The sequence below is a fragment of the Sinohyriopsis cumingii genome, unplaced genomic scaffold, assembly GCF_028554795.1.
Source record: "Sinohyriopsis cumingii isolate HCF-2022 unplaced genomic scaffold, ASM2855479v2 utg000400l, whole genome shotgun sequence".
In the NCBI taxonomy this organism is placed as follows: domain Eukaryota; kingdom Metazoa; phylum Mollusca; class Bivalvia; order Unionida; family Unionidae; genus Sinohyriopsis; species Sinohyriopsis cumingii.
The window spans coordinates 1,547,609-1,565,138 of record NW_028315895.1 but is presented as its reverse complement, the minus strand read 5'-3'; the positions used below and the strand labels follow the sequence as shown (position 1 = coordinate 1,565,138).

The 17,530-nt window shown below is 32.8% G+C and overlaps 1 protein-coding gene across 1 annotated transcript in view; it reads left to right on the top strand.

Moving 5' to 3' along the window:
• The first annotated feature begins 2,435 nt into the window (after nt 1–2,435).
• Nucleotides 2,436–17,530, top strand: part of LOC149774192 (uncharacterized) — an 85,718-nt gene continuing 70,623 nt past the window's right edge. The window contains exons 1-4 of the mRNA XM_089945704.1: nt 2,436–2,631; nt 3,049–3,079; nt 9,904–9,957; nt 16,536–16,594. Of these exons, the coding sequence (XP_089801830.1) occupies nt 2,464–2,631; nt 3,049–3,079; nt 9,904–9,957; nt 16,536–16,594 (312 nt within the window). The 5' untranslated portion in view covers nt 2,436–2,463. The remainder of the gene's footprint in view (nt 2,632–3,048; nt 3,080–9,903; nt 9,958–16,535; nt 16,595–17,530) is intronic.

Sequence of the window (17,530 nt, the reverse complement as noted above, 5' to 3'; positions counted from 1 at the left end):
GAGTTTGTAGGGTTATGAAGAGTGTCTGACACCTGTATTCTATCATATAATCCTCAGGATCAGAATTGTCAAGTTTCGGTTATCAGTGTATCTATATACCTCATATCAGCCCCTTGCGGCTCCATACATGCACCGTAGGAAGCAGGTATGAAATTTATGGACATAATAGTTTAATAGCTGAGTACATTTAAGTACTGACACAAATTGGGGTTCAAAAGCAAAGTTGTAAATGCATGAAACACGGCATTAATCCAAACGAATTAAGGGAGTGTTGTGACCATGGAACAGTGTGACTGTTATAAAGCCCCATATATATAATGTTAGTATTTATTAAATAAACGCCCTTCTAATTATCACAATATACAGTTAAAATCTGAGAGAATACACATTGGTTAATTATTGTCATAAATGTAAGAAAAGAAAATAAGCCATATTAATGATAATAAATACGATGGAATGATATGTAGATCTTAATATGATGAATGAAAAGGCTTCCACTTTTCAACAGTCTATTAAAAGCTAAGAGAACAGTGGCACACATAGCATATCACTCTCGTTAGCTCATGCATTTGCATTTTAAAGTGAACATTACACATTTGGCCATTCATCACATGGTTTACTATTGCCCATGAAATATAACAATATGTTAAAATATGGACTAAATTCACCTGAAATATATTAATAGTATATCACAATTTTGATTATAAAATAGATGTATTTCATAAAACAATCTTAATTAGAGTGCATATATTTATGTCGTGTGTCATAAGCAGACCAAAATAACATTACCAGTCACAAGAAAGATGACACACTAGTTCGGTATATAAAGTTTTAGGTTGCATATTGTTCAGAATGAAACAAAATGTAACGTGCAAAACTGTAAGGTTTTACATTTGTTTATGTTGAATGATACTCACATTCTCTTCTTATGTCTAATATGCTACCGCATATCCAAATGATCTGTAAAAACTGGGAATTGCAAACACAATTTTTAGTTCCACAGACTTGAGGAAACGTGTTTATTGTTTATGTTTTCCAAGTCTTTGCTTTTGGAAGTAAATACCAGATAATCATATTTGACATCACAAATCTAAATGACTACATTACAGTGTTACAGATGATGATCTTGCATACATAATAGTTTCAAAGTGTTCGCGGTTAAGAACCTGCTTTGTTTTGTAGTTAAAAGTTTATTATCATGGTATTGGAAATGAGTATGCTTGTTTTCTTGTGATCAGACTGTGGTTGTCAACTTGTTTTACCTGATTTGTTTATAGGGAAGAAGTTTGTATGAAAAAGAACTCAATTCACCGATAAAGTACATGTTTTACCTGATTTGTTTATAGGGAAGAAGCCTGTTAGAAAAAGAACTCAATTCACCGATAAAGTACATAATTGTCTCTTCAACAAATCTAATAAAATCCAACCAACAAGCACAATTATTTTATATCTTTATTTTTTATTTACTGCATTTGACGTTATGTATTAACATAGGATAAATAATTCAATAAAAGTGTCAGATTCCTCCAAGGTTAGATATGGTTGTGTTATAAGATGTTTGTATAATTAGATTGTATCATTTTTATTTAAAATCATCCTTAGTAAGTTGATAACATTTTTTTCGGGGCTAGTAAAAACCAATTGAAACTGGTGCCAGTCTAGAATCTCAGAGGGAAAAAAGTTTGATCATTCACTGCAGTGAAATATGATAAATTATTTGTATTGCCCATCACAAAACATTGCTAACATTATGACCAATCAATGTTATAAATATTTTAACATCCTTACGTGGTCTAGTAGTGGTAAACATGGCAGCTTTGCATGCAGAGCAGTCTGGTTTAGATCCAACAATGTGCAAATACATTGTTTTCTGATTTTTTTAAAACGATGTTGTAACTTGAATTGGGATGGAAAATTATGTTACTACTTATATTCTCAGTGTGAGCTTAACAAACCACAACAAAGCATACACAATAAACCGTTAACATAGTATGGGATACAGTAAGAAATCATCCACTTTATTCTGCTTTACAAATGGTATCGCCAATTGTTGAAATACTGAGTTTTCCACCCACTTAATGAAATATATCAGTTCCCTCAGAGCAATGAAAACACATAGCTCTGTATTGTCTTTGAAAATACAGGGTGAAATAGGGAGATGTTTTTTATTGTAGGAACCTAGAGCGTCATATATCTTCAACCAGATTAACATTTTTTATAAATGCGGCATAAACATGTGAGATAATAATCCAGTTTTCTTTGCTGCTCTAAATATTTCATACATATAATGTATAATATGAATCTTCCAGACATGACTGATTTAACTTAATACACTCTCCTTGATTTGAAACAATTATAAACGTATCGATATTCCACATCTAAATAAAATATTTAATTAACTACCTTGCTTTTGTTTTATTTCAGGAAATATACAACTGTTTTAAAATAGCTAGCAAGCTCAAGATGAGATCCATTCTCTTTCTGGTTCAAGAAGAATGTTTCGCAGAAAGAATTGGATATTATTTCATGGGGATGTTCGGTTTTTTTTCTTCTCGCAAGCCCTTCTCCAGTATTCCAACGAGCTACATCCATGTTGACCAAGGCACCTTAGAATGGAAAAAGTTGAGAAAGGTGAAAAGTGCTAAAACTATTTAAATTCTAAGAGATTCAATTTGTGATCTGTTAACATAACTGATATTAAGCTAAATACATTCTTGCATCTCTTGAACTGCACTAAGGATTTGTCTTTTGCAGTCAAATGCATACATTGTGGCACTCTTTCAAGATGCCTAAATTATTTCTTCATCTTTCTAATGACACTAACAAAAGGCAGAAATCTCAATAGTTTTCTAAACATAAATGACTGTATTTGTATTTGTATTGCCAGACAAATAAACAGTATAGATATTTTTCTTTCTCAAACTTTTATATCATGGAAAATGTACCAAAGTCATTGGGCATTATTTTGACATTTTTATAGTATACCTTCCTATTCGTATCTGGAAGTATCAAATGCAATTGTAATTTTGTGGTTCATTTTTATGTCAGATTGTTGAAGAAGAATTAATCTCCAGAAGAGGTATGTTTCTATTTTTTATATTCAAATTAATTGAATATGATACATAAAATCTAATGTTCGAACCTTTATATCTAGATCTTATATTATGGTGTTAATAATCTAGCTAGTGAGGGGCCTGAGGGATGTGTAAAAGATCGTTATTGTTCACAGTGAGTGTGCATTCAATCAGTCTCTCTTTAGCTAGAATGTCAATTTAGTAATATAAAAGTGTTGACACTTCAGTATATATGTTTTCTCAAGTTGTCTGTATATGTTGGTACTACTCACTTCCAGTTAAGTAATGTGCTAAAATGTGGTTAAAAGTCAAATAATCTGTGTTTTTGTTGACACTTTTTAATCCTTCTTACCCGAAACCCCAAATTAGTTGTTTGTGTAAAATTATGTTACATACGTTCCGAACTTTCATGTTTAGAAGCACTATCTCAAAATCTTGACATCTTGCTACTGCCAGTGAAGCAGTATAATTGCTAGCTATTATTCAAGGTGCCTGTAGCGTTGATATAGCTGATAAAATAAAAAGGATAATGACAGAGCAATGCCACTTTGGCAAAAATAAACTTATATAGCAAAATTAAAACATGCATGATGCTCAAGGGTGGCTACAGAGTTGATTTTGTTATCAATAACAATGTGATAGATCTGATGGAATTCAGATCACGAATTCTGCAACAAGGTGTTTGACACAATGGTGATTTTCCTGTCAAAGTAATCAACGTAAACAACTACTTATTAAATCGATATGCAGCTTAAGGATAACAAAACGCACAAAGCGGTCAGCGCCACGTTATTTACAGCCTCATTCCTAATGTTCCACCTAATCTCTGATACCAATCAGGCTTTCAAAACTAATTTATTCCCCAATTAATACGTATACCAGAAATCGCATTTTTATTAACAGACCCATCCCATCACATTGTCAACCTGAATAACGAGCACATAACATTTTGTTGCCATCTTCGGGCAGAAAATTAAGCCATGCAATCAGATTGCATAAAGAATACAAGATCAATTAAATGCAAAAGAATCACTGAAGCATTTTTGAAGTGATGCTTGTCATATCAAGAAAATTGGTCCTGTTGGCTTCAGTTTTCCAAAGGGCGCTTCTCCAGCTGCAGGCATTATAACAGAAGGATACTCGTGGATACAATTTCATCTACAATTTCATCAGTCAAGCCCAGCAAGCTTTATAATGGAGAACACTATTGATAACACTACTGTGAACCTGCCGATGACAGAGGAAACTTTATGTCTTCTGCTTCATGTTGGATCCTCGGCCAGACAATTGGAGACTATGGTTCGGGACCCATGTCACTACACTGGTCGCTATGGTGTCACTGCTCATAACAAATGTAATCTGCCATTAAGGACACCAGAATTTAACCTAGTAGTTTTTCATAATTTACCTGGGAACAACATATATCTCCTCATGACAAAATTTAATGTTCATGAAAAAATTTACTTCCATACTAAATAACCTAGAAATATATCTGTTGTTGTTGCTGCTGTTGTACGGTATAATGTCATTGTTAAGCACAATATAGGCTATTCTTTGCGCCAGTATAAATGATGGAGGAAGAACGCGGGGAAACCCCGGAAAGAAACACCAACCAACCAGAAGCTACTGGCAAGTTTTCTCACATACCCACATTGGCCGAATCTGAGACTCGACCCACGCAGAGAGAGGTGAGATGGCAGTAATTCGTAACTTTGAGCGCTTTAGACCCATCGGCCACTCGGGGCCACCCAAACATATATATTATTCTCGCTGGGTGCATTGTGTTTAATACAGAGCTTGCAATGCATCAACGCTTCTATTAAGAATAAAAAATATGACATTATTTACGTATACTGCAGAAAAAGTTGCTTTTAACAAACTTGCTTTGCTAACTCAGAAAGAAATTTACTTAATGGGTTCTGTGATGTCCTGGGAAAAAAAAGAAAAAACGTTTGAGACAAATCTGCTAACAAAGGAAGAAATCTACAGTAAGATCGATGGGAAAGATGTTTTTAATAAAGATTAGGCACATGTAGCAAATACTTGGTATATATTTAAAATAAAAGAAATCTTGGCAATAATCATGATTTGTATGTGCACATGGACGTGTTGCTGAATGCTGATGAATTTGAAAACTTTTGAGACCTCTGTATATAGTATTAAAGTTTGGATCCTACTGGTGTTGCTGTTACCCAAGGATATCATGTGATGCTCTCAAATTGACAAAACTTGAATGAATCGCATGAAACAAAATACATCACACATCTTTATACAATTATTTACCATATACCATGCTGCAGGAGCTTCCTGTAGGAGAAGTCCTATGGATGGTACCAGAAAGTTATCTAGAAAAAAACTATTACTTAGTGATGATGAAAGGTGTTGTAGTTTCCAAGCTGGTTTAGAGTAGTCAGAAGAGATTTAAGATGCATACAATGGCTACAGTATGGTACTCAAAGGTATGATTGTAGACGATGATATTATTTTTATATGGATATCCATATTACATTTATTATTTTATAATTAAGTTTTATTTTTCATTCGGGTTAATGACAATTAAGGTTTAGTTCCTTAATTCAGTTACTGACTGGTAGTAAAATATAAGTACAAGTACAACACATTGTCACAGTTCATTCATCAATCAAGGCTGATTGCCAAGGTCAGGTCAACAACTATTTCAAAGTACTCCACCAAATAGTTTAAATTTAGGTCATGAAAGCATCACTTTATCCTTGGAGAACATCTGTACTTTGTATATGGTATGCATAACCCTAATATATATTTTATTCTTCGAATTCGCAGAGTGGAAAACATTTATTCTACAACTGATAGTACCAGTTGGATCATAGCAAATTGTTCAAGGCCTTGAGCATTTAAAAAATTATGACATGTTATCTGAATTACTCAAGGACCTTTATGTGATATTATCCTTTAATGGAATTTACCTTGAATTACTCAATATGTATTTATTTATATGATTCCTCAAGTCATACTACATCATAATCACATTTGAACCTGTATTTGGAATGACTTTGAGTCTTTTCCAGACTAGTGAAATTGATGGTTAATTTTAGGTTAATATTGTAGAAATTCATAAATTGTAAGTTATTTTTTATTCTTTGACTTTGTTTTCATATTTTATTTACTAGGGAAATACATTTATATTTTGGAAAACAATGTCCATATTCTGAAACATTTTGAAAAGAATTATGTCATTGGGAACTTAAAATTTCCCAGACTGGTTCAAAATCTGCTTTATAACACATGCTACATGATTCATTACAAACGTTTGAGTCTGAGACAGTCCATGTATCTAGGACTGAGGCTACTCAGAAATTCAGTATGTGACAAAATTCAAACAGGATGCTCCTCTTAAGCCATATGTCGATTTTAATATGCAGAACAGATCCGCTGTGACAAATGAATGAGCTAGAATTTTTTTAACATTTGTACAATTCTGTATTTGGCAAGACCATGGATAATCTCAGGCAAATCCTGTGATTGAGGTGCATTTCTGTTCATAAACATATACTCTACCTCTGTGTTATTTGTATTCTTGCTGTTGGTATGCGTGATAAGAGATTTAAAAATGAAATGGTAACTGAATACCTACATATGAAACCTCTGACCGTCTCTCTTTAATCCCAAATATTAAAGAAAGTAATTATGACCTCTAGGAAAATAACAAGAAATGAAAGATTATAAGTACATGTTGTCAATTGTATAGGTTATGTGACATCAAACAGTCACAAACAACACAATAACATAATGGGAGATATATTAGATTTCATGTTCATTACCCTTTCTTGTCCATCCATGTGATAATGGTAATCTTGTCTAACATAAAATTACATCTATATAATTGGATCCAATAATGTATTAATATACATTATATCTAATTATCAGCAGAAACAAAGCCAACAAATACCCACATATAGATTTAGATCAAATGTTATAATTATTTTAGATTTATGTTTAAATTAAACATATACAATAGAGTATTCATTGTTATAAAGGAAAGGAACATTTTAGAAGTTAAAAAGTGATATGATTTTTCAAGTATAATGTATACACTAATAGTATATAAGAATCTAATTTAGAAGATATCAAAGATAGGCTGAATATTAGATAATTTGCTATTTAGTTAATTGTATAATTATAATAATAATAATAATAATAATAATAATAAAATAAAATCAGTTGCATCAATAAACACTTGTTATACCTTTAAAGGATGATATACTGCTTTTTATAGTGTTAAATTATGACATGTTCCTACTAAATTAAGTCATAATAATATAACTATTTCTCCCAATTTGTATTCGGTTACTCATTCCATGAATGGATTGTAACTACTCTAAAACACAAGTATTGTTATAATGAAGAGGTTTTCCTGGACAGTGGCTGTAGGGCATTTTAGTATGAACTACCTTGTGTACAGATGTTGTTTGCTTTTTTAGTATATCTGGTGGAGGAAGAAGCTTGGAAGGACCACTGACCCACAGGAACATACTAGCAAGCTCTCTCACATATGCAAGTTGGCGGAACCTGAGACTTATATCCCAGGCAGACAGAGATGAAATGTTACTGATCTGTAAAGATGAGCATATTAAACTATTCAGCAACCCTAGGACCCAATGTGCAGTTGCTTACTTTGCTGAAAATGAGAGCACAAACCTAGTTTACATGTAACGAAAAAGGAGTGATCAACATTATAAGGTTAAGCGAAAATGATGCCAATCTGATATCCAACATGGCCACAACAGCAGCCATATTGAGAATGTTGTTATCGCTACTACTCCCGGATGTATGGTGATATCATTGTGGAGTTTTCTATCAAGGACTTTTTCTGATGTCTACTTGGTTCTAAATGAAAATTGTACCAATCTGATTTATAATATGACTACCATGGCAACGATCATGAAAATCTTGTTATCATAATTCCATCTGAGGAGAAAATCACAATTACACGGAACTTTCATTAAAAGACTTATTTAGATATCAATCGCTTCATAGATTAAAATGGTCTCGATCTCACATTCAATATGGCACCATACAATTTTGTTATCGCTACTGCACCTGAATGGATGGTTTACTCATGCACACACATATTGATTAAGATCTCTGATCATATCTCTCAAATCATTTTTAACACAGTTTTCAATGGCAATGAGATTTGCATAATATTTGAAAGAATTAAAGTCATTGTCTTCTACACTTTGATTAAGTGTTTCTGGATTTACCTGGGCTTGCGGAGACTGAGGTTGATATATTTCGGCACTATATAGCCTGTGTCTGCAGTGAAGTGTAAAGAAATAACATTATGCTTGGATAGTACTACTTCTATTTTCATTGTCTTGATTTTCTGCACATTAATGATGTGTATCTGGGTCTTACCAGTGTTAGTGGTAAGGGAATTGTTAAATATGTAGGATCTGTATTGTTTGTGTTTACTTAACTAAGTGAGTTCTGTACGGAATTATGGCCTTTTCGAACCGTGCTGTTGGGATTGGGGTGATTTGTAAAGCTGAGAATGTCATTGATGGCACATGAAAATGCGTCATACAAGGCCTATTTTAATTTTTATTTTCATTTGATAATTCGATTAAATTCCTTTAATTGAAAATTACCATATCTCTTGTGCCTTGATGGATGCCTTGAAAGTGTTACTTTTACTTATTCCATAATGGATGGCCATACAAAAGGTTCATCATCTTCTTATCAATGAACTATTCCAGACATGGTTAAAATACTCAGATCTTGAATGGAAAAATAAATAATCTTTTCTGCTTTCCAAAAAGTCATTATGCAACTTGAGGAACTTTTGTTTATTGTTGCGACTGTTTTCTTTTTTGGACGTGAAAAGTTAAAATTACATTTTTAGATGCCATTCAATTACATTATTTGGATAACCAAATATGTATGACCTTTGTGGCAATTATTATCTTGAAATCCTCTGAAAACCTTTATAACTATAATATAACCTGTAGCCGACAAGAGTTACACTACAAATACTCCTTGTATTATAACCTTGAAAACTAAAATTGTTGTATCTGCATACACAAGTAAATTATGAATATATTCAAGGCTTTATGATATTTGGTTGGTCAGTCATCATATCAATCAATAAATCAGTATCTGTAGATTGCTTAATCCATAGGTCATTCTGGAAGCCAAGCTGCACCAATATATGAATAAAATATTAGGTACCAAAACTAATTCCAGTTCCAATTATTTCTTCGATAATTTCAAAGGTTTTCCAGAAGTATATAGATATTGCTTTACTAGTCCCCTATATATTACTTTAACAAATATTGTGGAATACATTTCTTATTATTTATATCCTTTTCCACAATAGAAGAATTCTAAATCATAAAGAGGAAAGATTAATTATCTCCTTTTTAATTTAAAAAATATATATTCACGTTTATTTCCTATCTCGTCAGCCTTTGATACTTGCCAATCATAGACAAATCTGAGCAAGCAACAGTTTCTAACAACAGTTTATTCTTGAAGAAAGTGGTGTCAACTGTATTAATAATTGTAATTCTTTGATTTTGCAACAGCAGAATAATGTGGCCTTATTCTGCGATATAACTGATAAGGGAGCCTGTCAACATGTGCCTACTAATACACTTGTGTTCGCAACATTGTATGAGTGTGTAGTCTGCTAACATGCACCTAGTAACGTAAAAATGTAAATCTAAGGTTTCGTTTCGAATATCTAGTAACAGTGTATTGAGACTAAGAAATTTAACCTAACATTTTTCCTTATTTTTACTTCCATGGACAGTTTGATATGTAATATCTGTATACCTTTTGTTTTTAGGAATCTTCTACACGATAGATGTCACAATGCTATATGCAAATCCGGAACCTAAAGGTAACCATATCCTCCCTGGCTGTTTGAATATTTACTCCAGTTATGCAATGATTGTAGGCTAATAATATTTTCAGCAGAGTTTTCAACTTAATTTCTGAACGTAACATAGATAAAACCCATTAAAGCATTCTTGAAGATTTGTGTACCCTACCACATCTATCAGAAAAAGGCCTGGAAGCGAAATAGTTGGACTCGTGACTAGATGCATATGGGTTTGATTTAAGACATTGGTTTAGCTCAATCTACTGTCACAGACTTGTCTTTAACAAAATTCTTTATTTGCGTGGTCATTTTGTTATTGCAAGGGTCTGTCGAGAACCTTACATCTACGCAGATACAGACTGAGGGCAACAACTCAATGATGACATGTTGACACTGGTATCTAAAGATGAGGTTCCAGACAATGCTAATGAAGAAGACGATAATGCCACTACCGACCCCGAGGAAAAAGATATTTCCATCAACCATGCCAAGGACAGCATAGCAACATTAATTTCATATTTTGAGCAGATGTCAGCAATATTCACCAGTGATGACATAAAACACAATAGTGAAGCCCTTGAGAATATATGGCCACTATCAATAATCAATGCACATAGATCCGCCAAATAATCCAGGCAAACAAAGGTTACATATTTCTTTAGGAAATTGACATAACAAATATATGTACAGTACATACATGTACATGTACATATTGTAGTGTCTTCGATGTGTAGACCGCTCCGGTGGCCTAGTGGTTAGAGCGTCCGCCTCGGATGCGGGAGGTCTTGGGTTCGATCCCCGGCCGAGTCATACCAACGACTTACAAAAACGGTACTAACAGCTGCCTCGCTTGGCGTTCAGCATGAAGAGGTTAGTGTTAGGACTGGTCGGCCCGGTGTCAGGATAATGTGACTGGGCGGGACATCATGCTACATGTCTGCGGCATGATGCCCCAGTGCTAGACAGCACGATAAACTGCCACATTGCAGACATCGTAGCGATATGACTGAAAAATTGTTAAAGCTACGTTAAAAATCAAAATCACATCACATCACATCTTCGATGTGCTAATTGTCTAACTTATATCTACTGAACATGTATGTACAAGCGCATGTTATAATAATGTGAAATAAACACGCATCAATAGATGTATTCATTAATTTATTTCAACCGTTATTGGATATACAGTACATTTACAGCTAGCATATACGTGTACATGTATACGGTGTGATGACATGGTAAAATAAAAATGTACATGATTCATTTATCCGGAAAACTCGTTAATCTGCACATATTCACTGGGAACGAAAGTGTCCGGATTAATGAGACTACACTATATATCTATATCAACCCTTACGATTTTGTCATGTCTTACAAAAATTGCCCTTAAAATACGAACTTACGGCATAAAATCAAACACTACGGAAATAATTATCGCTACAAAAAATCAGGATTATTGGTTGATCCATATTGATTTGGATCAGGGTTACTTAATAGGATTAGTATAGAATTAGTCAGAGAACGAGACTAACGTAACAATGGCACCTCAGACGCTTTCAACTGCATCGTTTTGTAAATGTGAAGCACCTTCATGAATCATGATGAAACTGATGATTACATAATTATTTTGAAACTGGTGTCCACCAAGTGATGCAAGTTTAAGACAAAAGGAAAAAAGTCTCTTGGATAGTGTTAATAATCAACACAAAATAATAAAATGGAATATTCAGATTCTTGTGAATAAAAGCTGGAAGGGACACAATTACATATATTCAATATCATTTGCCAATTTGAGTATGTCTCATGGCGGGAGATATAATTGCCGTCGTCATTAGTCTTAAAACGTAAGACACATCACCCGATATTTTTGTTGTGGGACTACTGCCGGCATGTGAAATGGAAAAAAAATTTCCAAGAATTACGTCAAGCTGAGATATAGCAACGAGCCATTGAGCTGCATTGCATAGTTTTTGGAACTGAAGTTTGTGCAACTGTTCCAGTGGTAAATAAAGTCTACACGTACTTTACAAACTTTTCAGTTGAACATAACTTTAGTATTTATCATCGATGCATGTTTCGAATACCGAACTTTACATTACGTTTTCCACCGTTACAATGGCAGTTTATGATATTTTGTTACACCTTACTGAAAACTGGTCAAACTTACGCAAAGAAAAATCAACTGCCTTACTGAGATGTACTCGTTGATGGTTGGCAGGTCTGATCAATCTATCTATCTATATATATATATATTCGAAATCAAGTGTGCATATTTTTCACCTAAATCTTTAATTTCACTCTTTGTTTTGTTATTTTGTACCCTCTTAACTCATATGGCTAAAAATTGTCATAATATGGATAATGAAGTCTAATAACAGCAAGCATTTGTTCCATTGTGGGTGAATTGGTGTAGGTGCTGCATCAAATACGATATCCCCCACATAAGTTAACCACAGGTGGTAGATAATCGTATCTTGTCTATGTGCATTTTAATCTACTAAGTAGCACATAGTTGTTAATTCCTGCCATGCATTTGATTGCAAAGTATACGCCAAACGGTTTAAGAGCACCTTCAAAATCCTTGGATATTTTATAAAATTTGTGTCTCCAAATAAAAATTAAAATTATTTCAGATTTTAAGTGGCGATAGTTTTTAAACAATTGGAATAGTTGGGAAACATTTTCTAAAAAATACTTTTATGGACATTCCGTTACTAGATAAGCACATTTACATACAGGAATAACCGAATCCATGATATATGCATCAGTGTGGGATAGGAAAGTCACACCCAAGGGTTAGAAATTTTTGCATCAGACATGAGTCTGTGCATCGTGTTTGATGCAACCGTTTGATCCCGAGGAAGAAAAATTCCAATCTTATACTGCAACATAATATATTCTTTTTTTCACATTTCTGAACGAAACATTAGAGACATTAGAGACAAGGTAAAATAAGGCATATTGTGGATACAGATATAGCCTTCAAACAGAAAATCACTCAATGAAAATTTCCTTACATTAAGAACGAGTTTAAAAAGCGGTTTATAGTGAAATATTTTGTGTACACTTATAATGAGCTTTAAGCACTGGTTTCAGTAACAGTAGTTGAAATTAGTAGGGTGACATTAGTATATACTGTCGGAATTATGTAATTTTGCAATGATACAAATTCATACAGGTCAAGAAATAAAGCTCACTTTTATGTATAAGATTGAGAACAAAAAATCCTAACGAAATAGTCACCGATATTACTTTGATTTACAACAAGAACAACACATTGTCACAGTTCATTTATCAATCAAGGCTGATTGCCAAGGTCAAGTCAACAACTAGTTTGCTTGGTCAAAGTACTCTACACAATAAGTTTAAATTTAGGTCATGAAAGCATCACTTTGATTTACCCTTCAAAAATAATGAGAATGTGAATTTTTTTAAAAACGAGTTTTTAAAAAAGAACATTTGCAACAATGATGTTTTCGATTCAAAGCATGTAGTTTGGGCCATCAGTGATGAGCAACCTATCTGTGGAATACTTAACGTCAACCACTGCATCTTTCAGTTTGTCAATTAATGTTTATCTTCATTATTTTGAACGAATGTTCAAGTGTTTCAACGTATTTGGAAAATTGTTATACGTTGTTTCCTATGTGCTCACATTTAGTATGCCAAAATAGTTTACGAGTCTAAATAAAGGTCACCTGTAAGGCAGAATACAGCTCTTCTGCACTGGTGCATTTGAATTCAAGGCCTGTCTTCTTTGCAGCTGGGCATTTAAATGATTCGTATGCTGTTATGAAAACACAAATAAATTAGGATTTGATAAACAACTAACTCATTGATGTTTTCTGTCAGTTTGTGCAAATCCATTTGTGATCAGATTTAAAAATTGTGTTGGCAAAGTAGGATGTAATATTTATTTGAATTACTAAAGTAGTCATTGACATTTGGATTAATATATTACTTTGGATTATTGTGAATTATTAAGAGACATTATAGATTGCATCATTCTGTTATATCATAAAATTCAAACCTATTGGAATTCATTCAAACTATATAAGTGTAGACTTGTCATACAACATTTAGGCTTCTTTGGAAATAATTTACACTATTCTTTAATTTCACTTTGTATTGTAGGGAAATAAATTGCTTGTAGCTTTTACTTAAATTGCTGGTTTCTTTTTATTTCTGTTACATAATTTACGACCTAGACTCATAATAAAACATGTGTTAATTGATTTAGTTACGCCATATGATATGAAAAATGTTACTTTAAAATAAACTAATACATTGCTCAAAAGGACTTAATCAATGTGAAAAGAAAGCATCATCGAATGAAGGTATTTTAGTGTTATAGAAATGGTGCAAATCTTTCAAACAATATGACCATTGTTACTAACACTTGATACAAAGGTCAAATGACTTCTTAAAATATTTTCAAAAGGCCTTTACCACATCATTAAGAAATCATCCTTGCTTATAAACCTTAAAATGGTCTGAAGATAATGATATTCGGATATTTAATCTAACCACTGCTAATAAATTAGAATAATTTTCAAATTTTCTGCATTTTCAGCATAATTGTACTGAAACTGACGCTGAGTTACCACCTTAACCATAAAACCGTACTGAAATTGACAAGGAGTTACCACCTTAACCATAAAACCTTACTGAAATTGACACTAGAGTTACCACCTTAACCATAAAACCTTACTGAAATCGACACAGAGTTACCACCTTAACCTTAAACTTTTCTGAAGATAATGCATATCTTCCATTCAATATAACCACTGTTACTTAACTGTTCTGAAGTTGACACAGATTATTATGGTACAAACATCTTTACATTGATTTAAATGATGCCAATCTATCTTCAAAACATTTGGCGTCTGTTACAAAATAAATCCATGAAGAAATTCAACCACATGTGACAGAAATTATCCTGGCATTAAGCCCTTCAAAGCATCTATAAAAATTATGTTCTGATATCCAGAATCACCGTTATTAAAGAACATGTAGCAATTTTGCATGACCTTCGTTGAAAATTTGGCAACATAATTTAACCAGATTTGAGAGAATCACCCACGTCTTTCAGTTATGCACACTTGATTCTGATCTATTATTAAATAACATTTAATCGTATAATAAACCAAGAAACCTTACATAATATATTTTATGACCTATCAACATCATGTGGACAATATTCACACTAACAACCTAAATATCATGTCTTACTGCTCTTGAGTTTAGCTTCTAGATACAAATTACCCTAGTGAATGATTTCTGACTCTGTTGGACTTATTCATTAAATTTGTTATTTGTAAGTGAAACTTGAAGGCGGGTGAAAAGTCTGTTGTGGCAATATTAGATATGTACACCTAACACATACCCAACTTTGTCATTTTAAATGGTCTTTTGGGCAAATTTTTAAGTTCAAAATAAATATGTTTTCCCTTTTGAGTTCTTGCTTAATATATTTTTAACTTTTATATCTCCCTAGATAGATTTGTAAGATTAAGAAAACATCTCATCACAATACATCACTATGTGAGCAATATTTTTCTATTGAAAATGTTTCGAAAATTGTTCAATAATATAGAAACATTTATTACATTTGGCAGAATGACCAACAAGCAGACATTTGGCATGATGATATATAGCATTTTCTAGGGAAAGTGTGGAGGTGATCGAATGTCATGAAAGAGATGACAGTATACTAATTAACATGGGTTGTATTTAATACTGGTATGATTTATCAAATTCTATCTTGGACTATTATTTACCTGAAGTTTAGTCCAGTCAAAAACAATGTTACTCTATAATTGCTCTCTCTGCTAATTTGTATGCATTCCATCTGGTAACCGCTCACATCGTAGCATTCTTATCGGTACTAGTAACAAAAGATATTATACAATCAGTATTGATTGGTATTCACATATTTATCCAAGATGCACCTATTCTCACATATCGGAGAAACTGATCATGCTGATTTCATGTCACGAAACGTTAAAAATCATACTTTCATCAAGTAAGGGTATAAATCATAACTAATTTTGTGATCAATTGAAAGTGCACATCACACCGAGCCTGATCCACTTTTGCCAGTAGAATATGTATTTGCCTTTATGTTTCAAGATGGTGTGAATTTGGTTTAGCTTAGCCTTTGATTAGTTGCAAGTGCAATAAATGCTTGACAAGCAAAACATGTAAATTTTCTGTTAGTCCTTGGCTTGCACACTGTAGTCTTGAACTATATATATATATATATATATATATATATATATATATATATATATATATATATATATATATATATATATTTGTGTGTACGCATGTGTGGTGTGTCTTTGTCTGTGTGTGTGTATCAAACAATTTGGGTTAGTTATTTGCATATAATATAATCTGTTTTAAATATGATCACATATATCATTTTTCATGAGAAAAAATAATGCTACTTCGTTACTTCGTCGCATCTGATTTAGTTTAGGGATAAACCAATCGCTCATTTTTTATTTTTCTGATTTTACAACTCAATTTGTGTGTGTGTATGAGTGCATGTGATAAAATTGATAGATAGCAATGTGTTATTTATTTTCCAGTGTTCAATATAGGACACTTGACTGTCATTATACAGTTTGGCAAAATGGAGAAAATACAGGTATGTTCTATAACATTATCATGTCAGCATGAAAAGTTACTTATGTAGAAATATATTACTTAAGTTGAAGTTATGGTCTTCTTTGGATCATTATATATTTATTATGATGTGCTTTGAAAAGATGATTATTGTTACTGATTAGGTGTATTGGTCATAATGATGTCAACTTTATGTAAATATATTTGATGTTGACAACCACATTTCTATTCTAATGATATTTATTTGATTTCTTTTTTGATTATTAATTAGCTTGAATATAAATCTCGCATAATTATAATATTTTTATCTGCTTTATCATGTAGCCATTACTGCATTTATCAAAACATTTATTGAATATGTGAAATTTACGGAAATAACAAATAACTACTTTTCGATTTTAATGTTCGTGTGCCTCAGTCCATTTTAAAACACTTATAATTACCTATAGTACTTATTCATCCCTGAATTCAATATACAAACGGGATCCAGATTACCTGAATATTGCTCCATTTACACCACTGAATTCAGGGCTATACTTGAATTACTAAATCGGATCAAAGACAACCAAATACATAAAGCAGTCATTATAAGCAATTCCCTAAGCGTTATCAAATCGATCCAAAATCGCAATACACACTCTAGGGAAGAATTCCTCGACAGAGCATGCCAATTTATCGACGATATCACCACAGCACATCAATTTGTCGAGCTCATGTGGATACCGTCGCACATTGGAATCTCTGGCAATGAAACAGCAGACAAAGTTGCACAAACCAAACTAGATCAAAACTCTATCAAGCTTAACTATAGCTCTACAGAAGCACTAAGCTTCAAACAAACATATATAGACCGAAAATGGCAAGATTTTTGGAACTCCTCCACAAAAGGTCAAAAGCACCATGAAACCCCAAAAACTGTAGATAGGAATATACAGCTACCTAAGGGTACCTATTTACA